The sequence below is a fragment of the Staurois parvus genome, unplaced genomic scaffold (assembly GCF_062004578.1).
Source record: "Staurois parvus isolate SC_StPar_1 unplaced genomic scaffold, SC_StPar_1.0 ptg000380l, whole genome shotgun sequence".
In the NCBI taxonomy this organism is placed as follows: Eukaryota; Metazoa; Chordata; class Amphibia; order Anura; family Ranidae; genus Staurois; species Staurois parvus.
This window is the reverse complement of record NW_028318176.1, coordinates 2,175,568-2,193,334: the sequence shown is the minus strand read 5'-3', so window position 1 is coordinate 2,193,334 and position 17,767 is coordinate 2,175,568. Positions and strand designations below refer to the sequence as shown.

General features: G+C 46.8%; 1 protein-coding gene across 2 annotated transcripts; it reads right to left on the bottom strand.

The window, feature by feature from the left end:
* Positions 1-7,048: 7,048 nt before the first annotated feature.
* Positions 7,049-16,055, bottom strand: LOC149456001 (uncharacterized). 2 transcript variants are annotated; one of them, XM_089685549.1, is made up of 8 exons: positions 13,028-16,055; positions 12,736-12,859; positions 12,522-12,619; positions 12,227-12,442; positions 11,713-12,138; positions 11,429-11,632; positions 11,202-11,340; positions 7,049-10,974 (listed from the first exon to the last, which is right to left on the bottom strand). In XM_089685549.1, exons 2-8 carry the CDS (start codon positions 12,818-12,820, stop codon positions 9,485-9,487), a joined length of 2,658 nt encoding a protein of 885 aa, XP_089541675.1. In that variant the 5' UTR covers positions 12,821-12,859; positions 13,028-16,055; the 3' UTR covers positions 7,049-9,484. The 2 variants fall into 2 exon arrangements, with proteins under 2 accessions (XP_089541675.1, XP_089541676.1); XM_089685550.1 differs by lacking the exon at positions 12,736-12,859 and having other exon boundaries at positions 13,028-16,046.
* Positions 16,056-17,767: the final 1,712 nt, after the last annotated feature.

The window sequence follows — 17,767 nt, the reverse complement described above, 5'->3', positions numbered from 1 at the left end:
TTATACACTATATTGCCCCAAGTTTTGTCCCCGCCCCCCTGTATACACTATATTGCTGCAAGTATTGTCCCCACCCCTCCCCTGTAAATACATTATATTGCCCCAAGTATTGTCCCCACCCCCCGTATATACACTATATTGCCCCAAGTATTGTCCCCGCCCCCCCGGATTTATACACTATATTGCCCCAAGTTTTGTCCCCGCCCCCCTGTATACACTATATTGCTGCAAGTATTGTCCCCACCCCTCCCCTGTAAATACATTATATTGCCCCAAGTATTGTCCCCACCCCCCGTATATACACTATATAGCCCCAAGTATTGTCTCCACCCCCTGTATATACACTAGATTACCCAAAGTATTGTCCCCGCCCCCTTTATATACACTATATTGCTCCAAGTATTGTCCCTGCCCCCCCCCCGTATATACACTATATTGCCCCAAGTATTGTGTCCCCCGCCCCCCCTCATATATACACTATATTGCCCCAAGTATTTTCCCCGCCCCCCTGTGTATATACACTACATTGCCCCAAGTATTGTCCTCGTCCCCCGTATATACATTATATTGCTCCAAGTATTGTCCCCGCCTCCCCATATATACACTATATTGTCCCAAGTATTGTCCCCGCCCCTCGTATATACACTACATTGCCCCAAGTATTGTCCTCGTCCCCCGTATATACATTATATTGCTCCAAGTATTGTCCCCGCCTCCCCATATATACACTATATTGCCCCAAGTATTGTCCCCGCCCCCACGTATATACACTGTATTTCCCAAAGTATTGTCTCCACCCCCCTGTATATACACTATATTGCCCCAAGCATTGTCCTCTCCCCCCGTATATACACGATACTGCCCCAAGTATTGTCCCCGCCCCCCTGTATATACACTATATTGCTCCAAGTATTGTCCCCACCCCCCCGTATATACACTATATTGCCCCAAGTATTGTCCCCGCCCCCCCGTATATACACTATATTGCTCAAAGTATTGTCCCCGCCCCCCTGTATATACACTATATTGCCCCAAGTATTGTCCCCGCCCCCCGTATATATACTATATTGCTCCAAGTATTATCCCCGCCCCCCCCCCATATATACACTATATTGCCCCAAGTATAGTCCCTGCCCCCCTGTATATACACTATATTGTCAAAACTATTGTCCCCCATATATACAGTATATTGCCCCAAGTATTGTCCCTGCCCCCCCTGTATATACACTATATTGCCCCAAGTAATGTCCCCGCCCGCCGTATATAAACTATATTGCCGCAAGTATTGTCCCTGCCCCCCTCTATATACACTATATTGCCCCAAGTATTGTCCCTGCCCCCCCTGTATATACACTATATTGCCCCAAGAATTGTCCCCCCCCCCTGTGCATACACTATATTGCCCCAAGTATTGTCCCCGCCCACCGTATATACACTATATTGCCACAAGAATTGTCCCCGCCCCCATATATACACTATATTGCCCCAAGAATTGTCATCCCCACCCCGTATATACACTATATTGCTCCAAGTATTGTCCCCCCCCCCCCCGTATATACACTATATTGCTCGAAGTATTGTCGCCGCCCCCCCCCGTATATACACTATATTGCCCCAAATATTGTCACCGCCCCCCGTATATACACTATATTGCCCCAAGTATTGTGTCCCCCGCCCCCCCTCATATATACACTATATTGCTCCAAGTACAGTCCATGCCCCCCTTCCCTGTATATATACACTATATTGCCCCAAGTATTGTCCTCGTCCCCCCCGTATATACATTATATTGCTCCAAGTATTGTCCCCACCTCCCCATATATACACTATATTGCCCCAAGTATTGTCCCCGCCCCGTATATACACTATATTGCTCCAAGTATTGTCCCCGCCCCCCGTATATACACTATATTGCTTGAAGTATTGTTGCCGCCCCCCCCCCGTATATACACTATATTGCCCTAAATATTGTCACCGCCCCCCGTATATACACTATATTGCCCCAAGTATTGTGTCCCCCGCCCCCCCTCATATATACACTATATTGCTCCAAGTACAGTCCATGCCCCCCTTCCCTGTTTATATACACTATATTGCCCCAAGTATTGTCCTCGTCCCCCCCCCGTATATACATTATATTGCTCCAAGTATTGTCCCCACCTCCCCATATATACACTATATTGCCCCAAGTATTGTCCCCGCCCCGTATATACACTATATTGCTCCAAGTATTGTCACCGCCCCCCGTATATACACTATATTGCTCCAAGTATTGTCCCTGCCCCCCCCGTATATATACTATATTGCCCCAAGTATTGTGTCCCCCGCCCCCCCTCATATATACACTATATTGCCCCAAGTATTTTCCCCGCCCCCCTGTGTATATACACTACATTGCCCCAAGTATTGTCCTCGTCCCCCGTATATACATTATATTGCTCCAAGTATTGTCCCCGCCTCCCCATATATACACTATATTGCCCCAAGTATTGTCCCCGCCCCCCGTATATACACTATATTGCCCCAAGTATTGTCCCCGCCCCCCCGGATTTATACACTATATTGCCCCAAGTTTTGTCCCCGCCCCCCTGTATACACTATATTGCTGCAAGTATTGTCCCCACCCCTCCCCTGTAAATACATTATATTGCCCCAAGTATTGTCCCCACCCCCCGTATATACACTATATAGCCCCAAGTATTGTCTCCACCCCCTGTATATACACTAGATTACCCAAAGTATTGTCCCCGCCCCCTTTATATACATTATTTTGCCCCAAGTATTGTCCCCACCCCCCCGTATATACACTATATTTCCCCAAGTATTGTCCCCGCCCCCCGTATATACACTATTTCCCCAATTATTGTCCCCGCCCCACCTGTATATACACTATATTGCTCCAAGTATTGTCCCCGCCCCCCCGTATATACACTATCTTGCTCCAAGTATTGTCCCCGCCCCCCCTGTATATACACTATATTGCTCCAAGTATTGTCCCTGCCCCTCCCTGTATATACAGTATATTGCCCCAAGAATTGTCCCGGCCCCCCGTATATACACTATAATGCCCCAAGTATTGTCCCCACCCCCCCGTATATACACTATATTGCCCCAAGTATTGTCTCCACCCCCAGTATATTCACTATATTGACCCAAGTATTGTCCCCGCCCCCACGTATATACACTGTATTTCCCAAAGTATTGTCCCAGCCCCCCGTATATACACTATATTGCCCCAAGTATTGTCCCCTCCCCCCCTGTATATACACTATATTGCCCCAAGTATTGTCCCTGCCCCCCCTGTATATATATACGATACTGCCCCAAGTATTGTCCCCGCCCCCCCTGTATATACACTATATTGCCCCAAGTATTGTCCCTGCCCCCCCTGTATATATATACGATACTGCCCCAAGTATTGTCCTCTCCCCCCCTGTATATATATACGATACTGCCCCAAGTATTGTCCCCGCCCCCCCTGTATATACATTATATTGCCCCAAGTATGGTCCCCGCCTCCCCGTATATGCAATATATTGCTCCAAGTATTGTCCCCGCCCCCCATATATACACTATATTGCCCCAAGTATTGTCCCTGCCCCCGTGTATATACACTATATTGCCCCAAGTATTTTCCCCGCCCCCCATATATACACTATATTGCCCCAAGTATGGTCCCTGCCCTCTTGTATATACACTATATTGCCAAAAGTATTGTAACCGCCCCCCGTATATACACTATATTGCCCCAAGTATTGTCCCCCCCGTATATACACTATATTGCCCAAAGTATTGTCCCTGCCCCCCTGTATATACACTATATTGCCCCAAGTATTGTTCCCTCCCCCCTGTATATACACTATATTGCCCCAAGTATTGTCCCCTCCCCCCCTGTATATACACTATATTGCCCCAAGTATTGTCCCTGCCCCCCCGTATATAAACTATATTGCCCCAAGTATTGTCCTCTCCCCCCCTGTATATATATACGATACTGCCCCAAGTATTGTCCTGCCCCCCCGTATATACATTATATTGCCCCAAGTATGGTCCCCGCCTCCCCGTATATGCAATATATTGCTCCAAGTATTGTCCCCGCCCCCCATATATACACTATATTGCCCCAAGTATTGTTCCCGCCCCCCGTATATACACCATATTGCTCCAAGTATTGTCCCCGCCCCTCCGTATATACACTATACTGCCCCAGGTATTGTCCCCGCCCCCCATATATACATTATATTGCTCAAAGTATTGTCCCCCCCGTATATACACTATATTGCTCCAAGTATTGTCCTTGCCCCCTTTCCCGTATATATACACTATATTGCCCCAAGTATTGTCCCTGCCCCCCGTATATACACTATATTGCTCAAAGTATTGTCCCTGCCCCCCCATATATACACTACATTGCCCCAAGTATTGTCCCCCCCGTATATACACTATATTGCTCCAAGTATTGTCCCTGCCCCCTTTCCCGTATACAGTTGCAAGAAAAAGTATGTGAACCCCTTGGTATTAAGTGGAGTTTTGCATGAATTGGGCATAAAATGTGCTCTAAACGTCATCTAAGTCACAACAATAGAAGAACACAGTCTGCTGAACATAATACTACACAAACATTAGATGTTGCCATGGTTTAATTGCACATAACATGTAAACATTCACAGTGCAGGGAGGAAAAAGTATGTGAGGCCCTAGCTTAATGACTTCTCCCAGAGCTAATTGGAGCCAGGAGTGAGCCAACCTTGACTCCAATCACTGTGATGATATTGGATGTGTTGCTGACAGCTGTTCTGCCCTTAAAAAACACACACCTGTTTTGGGTTTACTGGTTTCAAGAAGCACTGTCTGATGTGAACCATGCCTCGCAGAAAAGAGCTCTCAGAAGACCTACAATCAAGAATTGTTGACTTGCATGAAGCTGGAAAGGGTTACAAAAGTATCTCCAAAAGCCTTGATGTTCATGTGTCCACGGTAAGAGAGACTGTCTACAAATGGAGAAAGTTTAGCACTGTTGCTACTCTCCGTAGGCGTGGTCATCCTGTAAAAATGACTGCAAGAGCACAGCGCAGAATGCTGCATGAGGTAAAGAAGAATCCCAGAGTGTCAGCTAAAGACCTACAAAAATCTCTGGCACATGCTAACATTTTTGTTGACGCATCTACAATAAGGAAAACATTAAACAAGAATGGAGTACATGGGAGGACACCACGGAGGAAGCCATTGCTGTCCAAAAAGAATATTGCAGCACGTTTGAAGTTGCAAAAGAGCACCTGGATGTTCCACAGCACTACTGGCAAAATATACTGTGGACAGATGAAACCAAGATTGAGTTGTTTGGGAAGAACACACAACACTATGTGTGGAGAAAAAAAGGCACAGCACACCAACATCAAAACCTCATCCCCACTGTAAAACATGACGGAGGGAGCATCATGGTTTGGGGCTGCTTTGCTGCCTCAGGGCCTGGACAGATTGTTGTCATTGATTGGAAAATGAATTCCAGAGTTTATCAAGACATTTTGCAGGAAAAAGTACGACCATCTGTCCGCCAACTGAAGCTCTGCAGAGGATGGGTGATGCAACAGGACAATTACCCAAAGCATACAAGTAATTCAACAAAACAAGGGCTGCAACAGCACAGAATATGCCTTCTGGAGTGGCCCAGTCAGAGTCCTGACCTCAACCCGATTGAAATGCTGTGGCATGATCTTAAGAGAGCAATTCACACCAGACATCCCAAGAATATTGCTACACTGAAACAGTTTTGTGAAGAGGAGTGGTCCACAATTACTCCAGATCGTTGTGCAGGTCTGATCTGCAACTACAGGAAACGTTTGGTTGAGGTTATTGCTGCCAAAGGAGGGTCAACCAGTTATTAAGTCCAAAGGTTCACATACTTTTTCCTCCCTGCACTGTGAATGTTTACATGTTATGTGCAATTAAACCATGGCAACATCTGTTTGTGTAGTATTATGTTCAGCAGACTGTGTTCTTCTATTGTTGTGACTTAGATGACGTTCAGAGCACATTTTAGGCCCAATTCATGCAAAACTCCATGTAATCCCAAGGGGTTCACATACTTTTTCTTGCAACTGTATATACACTATATTGCCCCAAGTATTGTCCTCGTCCCCCCCGTATATACACTATATTGCCCCAAGTATTGGTCACCTGCCTTTCCATGCACATGAACTTTAATGGCCCCCCAGTCTTAGTCCGTAAATTTCCACTGCATCTGACGCTTTGTATTGCACTTAGTGATGGAAGGCTTGGATGCAGCAGCTCGGCCATGGAACACAGGGATATCAGAGGATTATATATACAGGAACACTCTTCCAGGAACATCAGAGTATTATATATACGGGAACACTCTTCCAGGGACAGGAAGATCAGAGGATTATATACAGGAACTCTCTTCCAGGGACAGGGAAATCAGAGGATTATATATACAGGAACACTCTTCCAGGGACAGGGAGATCAGAGGATTATATATACAGGAACACTCTTCCAGGGACAGGGATATCAGAGGATTATATATACAGGAACACTCTTCCAGGGACAGGGATATCAAAGGATGATATATACAGGAACACTCTTCCAGGGACGGGGATATCAGAGGATTATATACAAGAACACTCTTCCAGGGACGGGGATATCAGAGGATTATATATACAGGAACACTCTTCCAGGGACGGGGATATCAGAGGATTATATACAAGAACACTCTTCCAGGGACAGGGAGATCAGAGGTTTAAACATACAGGAACACTCTTCCAGGGACAGGGATATCAGAGGATTATACATACAGGAACACTTTTCCAGGGACATGGATATCAGAGGATTATATATACGGGAACACTCTTCCAGGGACAGGGAGATCAGAGGATTATACATACGGGAACACTCTTCCAGGGACAGGGATATCAGAGGATTATATATACAGGAACACTCTTCCAGGGACAGGTATATCAGAGGATTATACATACAGGAACACTCTTCCAGGGACAGAGATTCTTTAGTTTGCATTGGAAGCTTTAGAGAGTTTCTACACTTCTCAGAATCGGGTTTATTAATGAAAAGGTCCAAATGGTGCAAATAAAACATTTACAGAATGGGATGTTACAAAGACATAAAGAGAACAATAATGCAAGAGAGAGATAAAAGTTGGTTAGAATGGAGGGTAAAAGTTCTGGTTTTAGCTGAGTCCAATTGTCCGAGCAAAACCGGTGCCGTGGCTCTCTTGGGTGTTCCTTGGTTGATGGTAAAACGAGAGCTTCCTTACCAGGTCCTGTCAGTCCCTTTTCTGTGATATCAAAGGGGTGTTGCCCCGAGAACAACTCAGAGAGCAATCATCCGGTTTAGGGGATGGGTGCTAAGAGGTCACCAAGGCCGGTCATGCTCCAAAAACACCATGGCGATGGGGCTGAGATGGTCGGAAACTTTGTGGACTGGTCATGCTCCTAGAACTCCATGGCGATGGGGGTGAGACGGTCGGAAGCCGTGTGGGGCGGTCATGCTCCTAGAACACCATGGGAATGGGCTGAGATGGTTGGAAGCCATGTGGGCCGGTCATGCTCCTAGAACACCATAGTGATACCATAGTGATGGGGCTGAGATGGTCAGAAGTCGTGTGGGCCGGTCATGCTCCCATAAAACCATGGTGATGGGGCTGAGATGATCGGAAGCCATGTGGGCCGGTCATGCTCCTAGAAAACCATGGGAATGGTCTGAGATGGTCGGACGCCGTGTGGGCTGGTCATGCTCCTAGAACACCATGGGAATGGTCTGAGATGGTCGGAAGCCGTGTGGGCCGGTCATGCTCCTAGAGCACCATAGGAATGGGCTGAGATGGTCAGAAGCCATGTGGGCCGGTCATGCTCCTAGAACACCATGGCAACGGGGCTGAGATGGTCAGAAGTTGTGTGGACCGGTCATGCTTCTAGAACACCACGGTGATGGGGCTGAGTTGATCAGAAGCCGTGTGGGGCGGTCATGCTTATAGAACACCATGGTGATGGGGCTGAGATGGTCGAAGTCATGTGGGTTGGTCATGCTCCTATAACACCATAGTGACGGGGCTGAGATGGTCAGAAGTTGTGTGGGCCTGTCATGCTCTTAGAACACCATGGCATGGGGCTGAGATCAACGAAAGCTGTGTGGGCCGGTCATGCTCCTATAACACCATGGTAATGGGACTGATATGGTCAGAAGTCGTGTGGGCCGGTCATGCTCCTAGAACACCATGGGAATGGGCTGAGATGGTCAGAAGTCGTGTAGGCCAGTCATGCTCCTAGAACACCATGGCGATGGGGCTGAGATGGTCGGAAGCCATGTGGGCCGGTCATGCTCCTAGAACACCATGGCAACGGGGCTGAAATGGTCAGAAGTTGTGTGGGCCGGTCATGCTCCTATAACACCATGGTGATGGGACTGAGATGGTCAGAAGTTGTGTGGGCCGGTCATGCTCCTAGAACACCATGGCATGGGGCTGAGATGATCGGAAGCCGTGTGGGCCAGTCATGCTCTTAGAACACCATGGGAATGAGCTGAGATGGTCGGAAGCCGTGTGGGCTGGTCATGCTCCTAGAACACCATGGCGATGGGGCTCAGATGGTCGGAAGTCATGTGGGCCGGTCATGCTTCTAGAACACCATGGCGATGGGGCTGAGATGGTTGGAAGCTTTGTGGGCCGGTTATGCTCCTAGAACACCATGGTGATAGGGCTCAGATGGTTGGAAGTCATGTGGGTTGGTCATGCTTCTAGAACACCATGGCACTGGGGTTGAGATGGTCGGAAGCCGTGTGGGCCGGTCATGCTCCTAGAACACCATGGGAATGGGCTGAGATCATCAGAAGTTTTGTGGGCCGGTCATGCTCCTAGAACACCATGGCGATGAGGCTCAGATGGTCAGAATCCGTGTGGGCCAGTCATGCTTCTAGAACACCATGGGAATGGGCTGAAATGGTCAGAAGCCGTGTGGGCAGTCATGCTCCTAGAACACCATGGCGATGGGGCTGAGATGGTCAGAAGCCATGTGGGCCGGTCATGCTCCTAGAACACCATGAGAATGGGCCAAGATGGTCGGACGCTTTGTGGGCCAGTCATGCTCCTAGAACACCATGGTGATGGGGCTGAGATGGGCACCAACAATGTGGGCCAGTCATGCTCCTAGAACACCATGGTGATTGGGCTGAAATGGTCGGAAGCCGTGTGGGCCGGTCATGCTCCTAGAACACCATGGGAATAGGCCGAGATAGTCAGAAGCTTTGTGGGCCAGTCATGCTCCTAGAACATCATGAAGATAGGGCTGAGATAGTCAGAAACTGTGTGGGCCGGTCATGCTCTTAGAACACCATGGTGATGGGGCTGAGATGGTCAGAAGCCGTGGGGGGCAGTCATGCTCCTAGAACACCATGGCATGGAGCTGAGATGTTTGAAAATATGGGACTTCTGTGAAAAAGATTTCCCACACTCAGATCAGAAATTAGACTTTTCACCTGCATGAGATCTCAGATGTCTGCTAAAATCGTACTTTTGTGGAAAACATTTCCCGCACTCAGGACAGGAATACGGTTTCTCCCCTGTGTGATATCTCTGATGTTGCGACAGATGGGACTTTACTGAAAAACATTTCCCGCACTCAAGACAGGAATATGGCTTTTCCCCAGTGTGTAATCTCTGATGTTTGTAAAGATTGGACTTCTGCGAAAAACATTTCCCGCACTCAAGACAGGAATACGGCTTTTCCCCCGTGTGCAGTTTCTGATGAGTGTACAGATTGGACGTCTTTGAAAAACACTTCCCACACTCAGAACAGGAATACGGCTTTTCGCCCGTGTGAGATCTCTGATGTGTGTAAAGATGAGAGTTCTGTGAAAAGCATTTCCCACACTCAGGACAGGAATACGGCTTCTCTCCCGTATGCAATCTATGATGTTTGTAAAGACTGGCCTTTTCTGAAAAACATTTCCCGCACTCAGGGCAGGAATACGGCTTTTCACCTGTGTGAGACCTTTGGTGTTTGTTGAGATTGGATTTCCTTGAAAAACATTTCCCGCACTCAAGACAGAAATATGGTTTTTCCCCCGTGTGACATCTCTGATGTGTGACAAGTTTTGATTTTTTTAAAAAACATTTCCCGCACTCAGGACAGGAATACAGCTTCTCACCCGTGTGAAATCTCTGATGATTATATAGATCAGACAAGTTTGAAAAACATTTCCCGCACTCAGCACAGGAATACGGCTTCTCAGTCATATGAGACTTCTGATGTATGATAAGATTGGACTTCTGGGAAAAAATTTTCCCGCACTCAGAGCAGGAATACGGCTTCTCACCCGTGTGATACCTCTGATGTATGACAAGTACTGATTTTTGTGCAAAACATTTTCCGCACTCAGGACAGGAATACGGCTTCTCTCCTGTGTGAGACCTCTGGTGTCTGTTGAGATCGGATTTCCCCGAAAAACATTTCCCGCACTCAGGACAGGGATACGGCTTCTCCCCTGTGTGAGACCTCTGGTGTCTTTTCAGATCAGATTTCCCTGAAAAACATTTCCCGCACTCAGAACAGAAATATGGTTTTTCCCCCGTGTGAGATCTCTGGTGTCTGTAAAGATGGGACTTAATTGAAAAACATTTCCCGCACTCATGACAAGAAAACGGCTTCTCTCCCGTGTGAAATCTCTGATGATTATAAAAATCGTACTTTTTTGAAAAACATTTCCCGCACTCAGTACAGCGGAAGCTCTTCCCTGTTGGAAGGCCGGCCCTGTCCCGCTCAGTCTGAGGTTCCTCAGGATACGAGGAATGCGATGGTCCATATACACTGAGTGGTGCCGCATGGAGATTGGAGGGAGCCGTGTTTTCTCCTGGACTACACTGTGTGATGTCCTCATCTTCTACTTTCCAGTCTGGAGTCAAAGTGAGACAATCCTCGGAGGTTTTCCTCATCTCCCGGCCATGGACTAAAATACAAAGACAAAGAGGATTACTAGACAGGAGCTGATTGGTTCCCCAAACCAGGACTCCGCCCACATCAGGCAGCTTGGTCTCTGAGGAGCTTACAAGCTGAATGGTTCCTCTTGAGCTCCAGGCTCTTGTCAGACAGAGAGAGATCCAATGAGAACTTTATCATCTGGACCAATCAGTGAGCAGTATGGGTGGAGGAATGGATTTAGTGTTCATGACCCACCTGTGTTGATCTCTGTAGGAGTGTCCTCCTCTATAAATGTCCCCGTTATTCCATCCTCCTCCATAGACTGCTGATCATCCCTCACATACGCCTCTTCTTCTGATTTCACCTCAAATTCTGTATCGATTGGATCTCCACTCTACATCAAGAGAAGGAGAAAAAATATCATCTGTAAGGTCTATAGATCTTCTCCATGATCTCACTCCGCGGTGCTCTGTCCCACCTACCTGATGATGGTGAGGGACGGTGTGACCTTCCTGTGTGGAATCCCGGGAATACAGAGGATGGGGACATCTCTCTGGTGGGTTCCTGGTATTAGGTGGCTCCATCATATCCTTGTGTCCTGAAAACTCCACCATCACTCCATACTCCTCATCCTCCTCTTTATACTCTTCTTTAACATCAATATTATCATCCCCGAGGATTCCACTCTGAAAGATATAATAAAACATTCATTGTAACAAACATGCTGTGTATAAATCACAACTACCAGTGATTGTTCCTCATCTACCTGATGATGGTGAGGGATGGTGTGACCTTCCTGTGTGGAATCCCGGGAATACAGAGGACGGGGACATCTCTCTGGTGGGTTCTCATGACTGGATCCATCTACCTGATGATGGTGAGGGATGGTGTGACCTTCTTGTGTGGAATCCTGGGAATACAGAGGACGGGGACATCTCTCTGGTGGGTTCCCATGACTGGATCCATCTACCTGATGATGTTGAGGGATGGTGTGACCTTCCTGTGTGGAATCCCGGGAATACAGAAGACGGGGACATCTCTCTGGTGGGTTCCTGTAGCTGGATGACTCCACCATGGTGTCCTGGGCCAGATCTTTGTGTCCTTCTGGAATCTCTGACTCCTCCATCCCCCCATCCTCCTCCTCTTTTATCTCTTCTTTAACCTCAACTGTAGAATCTCTCAGGTTTCCACTCTGAATATATAATAAAATGCCATCAATGGTAACAATGCAGATAATGTACAGATCCTAATGATACTATCAGTGATTGTTCCTCATCTACCTGATGATGGTGAGGGATGGTGTGACCTTCCTGTGTGGAATTCCAGGAATACAGAGGACGGGGACATCCCTCTGGTGGGTTCCTGGTATTTGGTGGCTCCATCATATCCTTGTGTCCTTCTGAAAACTCCTCCATCACTCCATACTCCTCATCCTCCTCTTTATACTCTTCTTTAACATCAATATTTTCATCCCCAAGGATTCCACTCTGAGTACTCTGAATGTAAATTGAAACATTCATTGTAACAAACATGCCATGTATACATTATAACCACCAGTGATTGTTCCTCAAATACCTGATGATGGTGAGGGATGGTGTGACCTTCCTGTGTGGAATCCCCGGAATACAGAGTACAGGGACATCTCTCTGGTGGGTTCCCATGACTGGATCCATCTGTAGGAAACACACACACTGACTGAATACATTGTTTCTATGTGTTTATCAGATGATGGGGGATCTAGGTGGATCCTCCGTACTGCTCTCTCCTTTCCAATAAAGTCTCCTCTTACCCGGTGATGTGAGGGGCGGCTGATTGTCCATCATGACGTCCTTGTAGAGGTCCTTGTGTCCTTCTAAATACTCCCACTCCACCATGGAAAAATAGACAGAGACACCCTGACACCTTATAGGAACCTGACACACACAATGATACAGTGACCATCCAGACACATCTCTTGGGTTGAACGGTGGGGGAAGAGGACGGGCGCGATGGAGGGGGAAGAGGACGGACGTGATGGAGGGGGTAGAGGACAGATATGACGGGGGGTTACTGGGTGTAAACAGAAAATAAGAACTTATTACCTTCTCTGCTGCCACTCCTACCAATGTCTCCGTGCCTCATGGAACGTCCTCTCTGTACCTGACATCATTTCCTGTCTGTCCTGACATCACTTCCTGTCTTCCATAGTTACTTCCTGTCTGGGTAGAAGTGAGATCCCCACCTTGTGGAGCTCAGAGGAACTGCAGCCCCGAGAACCATCTGGTAGTGTGACCCCAGCCTTGTGCTGGGTGTGTATGGACTGTATGTTCTCATAGAGGGGTCACCTCCACTCCCATCAAGGGGGACAGAAATATATGACAGCCTAGTCCAGCCTTTCTCAGCCAGGGGTCCTCCAAAGGGTTCTAGGGATTCCTCCAAAGGGTTCTGGGGGTTCCTCCAAAGGGTTCTAGGGGGTCCTTCAGCAATGAACAATTTCTGTCTCTCAGTAACAACTGACATCAATGATCTGTAAGGGGGGCAGTCTTCCCACTGATGACCATGTAAGAGTGTCCTTCCCCCCACTGATATAAGGGGGCACTGTCAGGGCTCTGTCACCGACAGAGGTGTTAGGTGACCTGGCACCCCTGCCAGTAACTTGCATGGCTACAGAAGTTCACATAGGCTCAAATTTGGCTCCAAACGGCCTTTATAAGGAAGCCCTGCACTACTCTTAGGTGTTGGTTGATCTCTGTCTTTCCAGTACCTTGTTCCTTTTTCCTGTGCTATTGTGATCTTTGATTTGCTGATACCGACTTGGCTTGCTCCTGGACCTGTCCACTCTGCTTAACCCCTGATCTGACCTCGGATTGGCTAACGGATATTCCCTCTTTGTATGACCTCGGCTATCCCATCTGACTACGTCTGCTCTGATTTCCACCTGGTACCTGACCTCGGCTTTGAACTGGCTATCCTGTGATCCTCTGTTTCCCGGAAGGCATGCATACCTCGCATAGGCACCACCTGTCTGCAGATCCCAACTCAGTGCATCAGCTGTGACCCTGGGTGGACCACCAACGAACACTCCTACAGGTGACCTGTGCCACTTTGGGCCTGACTCCTTCTGTCCCACTCTCAGGGGAGTCTGGAACTTAGCTGCAAGATAAGCCCTCTCTTCATTGGCCTCTAGTGATTTCCTGTTACCGACTTGGCTTGTTCTTGGACCAATATTCTCTGCCTGGCTCCTAACCTGACCCCGGCTTGGCTAACGGATATTCTCTCCCGCTCCTCTGTGTATGACCCCGGCTACTCTACTGACTATGTCTGCTCCGATCTCCACCCGGCATCTGACCTTGGCTTTGAACCGACTATCCTATGGTCCTCTGTTCCCCTGAAGACCTGTGTACCCCTCACAGGCACCACCTGTCTGCAGACTCCTTTCCAGTGCATCAGCGGTGCTCCTGGGTGGACCTCTGACAAGCACTCCTACAGGGGACCCGTGCTACTTTGGGCCCGACTCCTGCTGTCCCATATCCAGGGGAGTTTGGAACTTAGCCGCAAGGGAAGCCCTCTCTCCATTGGCCTACATCACCAGGTACGTGATAGTATCAACCAGCCAATATGTCTGAGGCCAAGAGAGGCGCTTCCACATTAGAGGCCCTGTGCCAACAGATGATGGCACTTACACAAGCGGTCAAGGATTTGCAGGAGGGATATTTTCAGCTGGAAGGACGTCTTCACTCGCTTACTACCACTACAACTTCTGCAGACCAAAATCCGTCGCCTAGTCCTATCCCTGCAGTGGCACCAGCCAGTTTGCCTTCTACTGTTACACCCGCTGTGGTTCAAAAACGCCTGTGAGCTGTATTTCGCACTGCAACCAAAGACCTTCTCACTTGAGGCAGTTAAAGTGGGGTTCATCATTTCCCTTCTATCTGATGAACCTCAGTCATGGGCACACAGACTGCTAGAACAAAAGAACCCAGCACTCAACTCAGTGATCACATTTTTTGAAGTCATGGCGGCTCTCTATGATGACTCCCAGTGGATCTCCACTGCTGAATACACCCTTCATGCTCTACAACAATGGTGGAATTCTGCAAATGGTCAGCCGATACCGGGTGGAACGATGCAACCCTAAAATACCAGTTCTGTCTGGGCCTGTCTGAGTCCCTTAAGGATGAATTAGCTAGGGTGGAAGCTCCCTCCTCCCTGGATAACCTAATTCAGCTCGCTACCCAATTGGATCAAAGGCTACAGGAGAGACGTTCTGAACGTACCCAGACCCTTTGCCCCACGTGGGTTCTGCCGAGGGTTCCAAGACCAGTGGCTTCTGCCCCTATTCCTCTGACCATCTGCACTTCTGAAGTAGAACCTATGAAAATTGGTCTTCTCCGACCTGCTTTAACTCCAGACGAAAGATTACGCAGACGTTAAGGCAACCCTTGTCTTTACTGCGGGCCATTTCTTGCTCAACTGCCCAGTGCGAACAAGAAAGTCCATCAACCTCATCCTTCATACCTCCAGCTATCCGGAAACTTAACCACCCATGTCGTTCTACCCATGTCATTACAGGTGGCTGGAAGGGAAGTCAAATTGCGGGCAATCGTTGATTCGGGAGCCTGTAGTTGTTTCTTGGACATCAACCTTGCCAAGGACTTACGTATTCCTCTTCTTCCTAAAACACAAAAGCTCGATGTACAACTAGCAGATGGCACCACTCCTAGCTCAGGACCCATTACCCAAGAAACCATTCCTGTCCTAGCAACAACTGACTCCAGCCATCAGGAATTCATCCGCTTCAATGTCCTTAGATCCCACATGTTTCCAGCCATCCTAGGAATACCCTGGTTGCAAGCTCACAACCCACAAATCAACTGGCTCAAAAAAGAAGTCACCTTCCCATCAAGTTACTGCCTTCAACACTGTGGCACCTCCACACCCACCAATTCTCCCGTGTGCCTCTCAGTTGAGCCTACTTCAGATGCCAGTCAATCCATTCCCCCTACCTACCACCATTTCCTCGATGTATTCGATCAGAAGAAGGCCGACACTTTACCAGCTCATCGATCATATGACTGCCCTACTGAGCTGCTTCCAGGGGCAGAAATACCATTTGGGCGAATCTTCCCAATGTCCAAACTAGAACTGGAAGCCCTCTGGCAATATATCGACGAGAACCTCGCCAAGGGGTTCATCCGTCCCTCTTCCTCATCTGCCGGGGCAGGTATTTTCTTTGTTGAGAAAAAAAGATCAGTCTCTACGTCCCTGCATTGATTATAGGGAACTCAACAAGATCACCATTAAGAATCGTTTAACAATGAAAACCAGCGCAAACCCACATGGTCAATTACATTACTCAGCTTTAAAAAAACATAACTGTGCTGATAAAGATATATATAATAAATTATATATAAATAAATTGATATATTAAAAATATATAAACATTAGAATCATAAGTCCAGTGACAAAAAAAAATCAAGTGACAAAAAATCAAAAAAATCCCAAACAATATATATATATAATTACAGTCCCGTGACAAAAATAAAACAAATTAAATTATAATTTTCATTTGGTTCTTCCGTGTTACTGATCCCTTCACCATGCACCAGTGCAGAAATCAACATTAGCCGCACTCACCAGATATTGGTGAGTCACACGCCTTTCAGGATTATTAAGGGCTCCTGGACCCCCTTTACTTTTTGTGAGACCTCCAAGTGCTGTTTCCTCTTATGTCTAGGTACCTCTTCTGCTTACTCCTCTCACCGAATCCCCCAAGGAAAATCAGGAAGAAGAAAAGACCATAGCGTGATACCGTAGTAATTTCTCCTCAAAATAATCTCTCCAGACCACTCACATTCTTTTGCGGGATATAGCCCGCCTTTTTTCAAAACAACAGTGATTTTCTTCCAAAATAATCCACTTTTCATGTACACCGATTTTTGTAAGAGACCCCACAGTTTAGTGTGCAGCAGGATGGCAGACCTCAGCTACAGGCTCATCTACTAAGCTAAGATGGCCCCTTGGAACGCACCGCTCGGCGTGCGCTCCACTCACCAGAAATGACGTCAGACGACGGACCAGGCAACCGGAAGTGCGTCAACGCGTTTCGCCCCACCCACAGGGCGTTATCAAGACGCTCATTACCACTTCCAAGCTGCTTATAAAGCTTTGGGAGATCCCTCCCACTGATTACTCTGGACACAAAAACCTGGATACAAGCATGTCAATCACCGCCATCCATCTGCATACCCATGTGGGGTCCCTTTACAACAGAAACCATTACAATAAATACATTACTTAAAAAACATAATTTTAATCCTAAGTCTTCAACCCCAAACACAAGGGAAAAGACCAATAAAAATAAATGTAAATGAAAATAAAAATAAAAATAAAATAAAAATAAAAATAAAAAATAAAATAAAATAAAAATAAAAATAAATATAAATCAAAATAAAATGAAATAAAATAAAAATAAAAAAATATATATATAATAAAATAAAAAAATATAAAAATAAAAATAAATATAAAAATAAAAGTAAAAATAAATAAAAAATAAATAAATAAATAAAAATAAAATTAAAATAAAATAAAAATAAATAAAATTAAAATTAAAATAAAATAAAAACACCTATTCATGAACACGCACTACGGACCTATAACTGGATATTACCAATTCGACAAGAAACAATTTATATCAATATCTACATTCAACCCATTAGGATACAATGTACCCATTTGATAAATCCACTTCGTTTCATTTTGGGACACATTTATTACCATATTACCTCCTCTCCAGGGGGCTTCTACTCTATCTATCCCACAAAATTTCAACGATGCCGGAT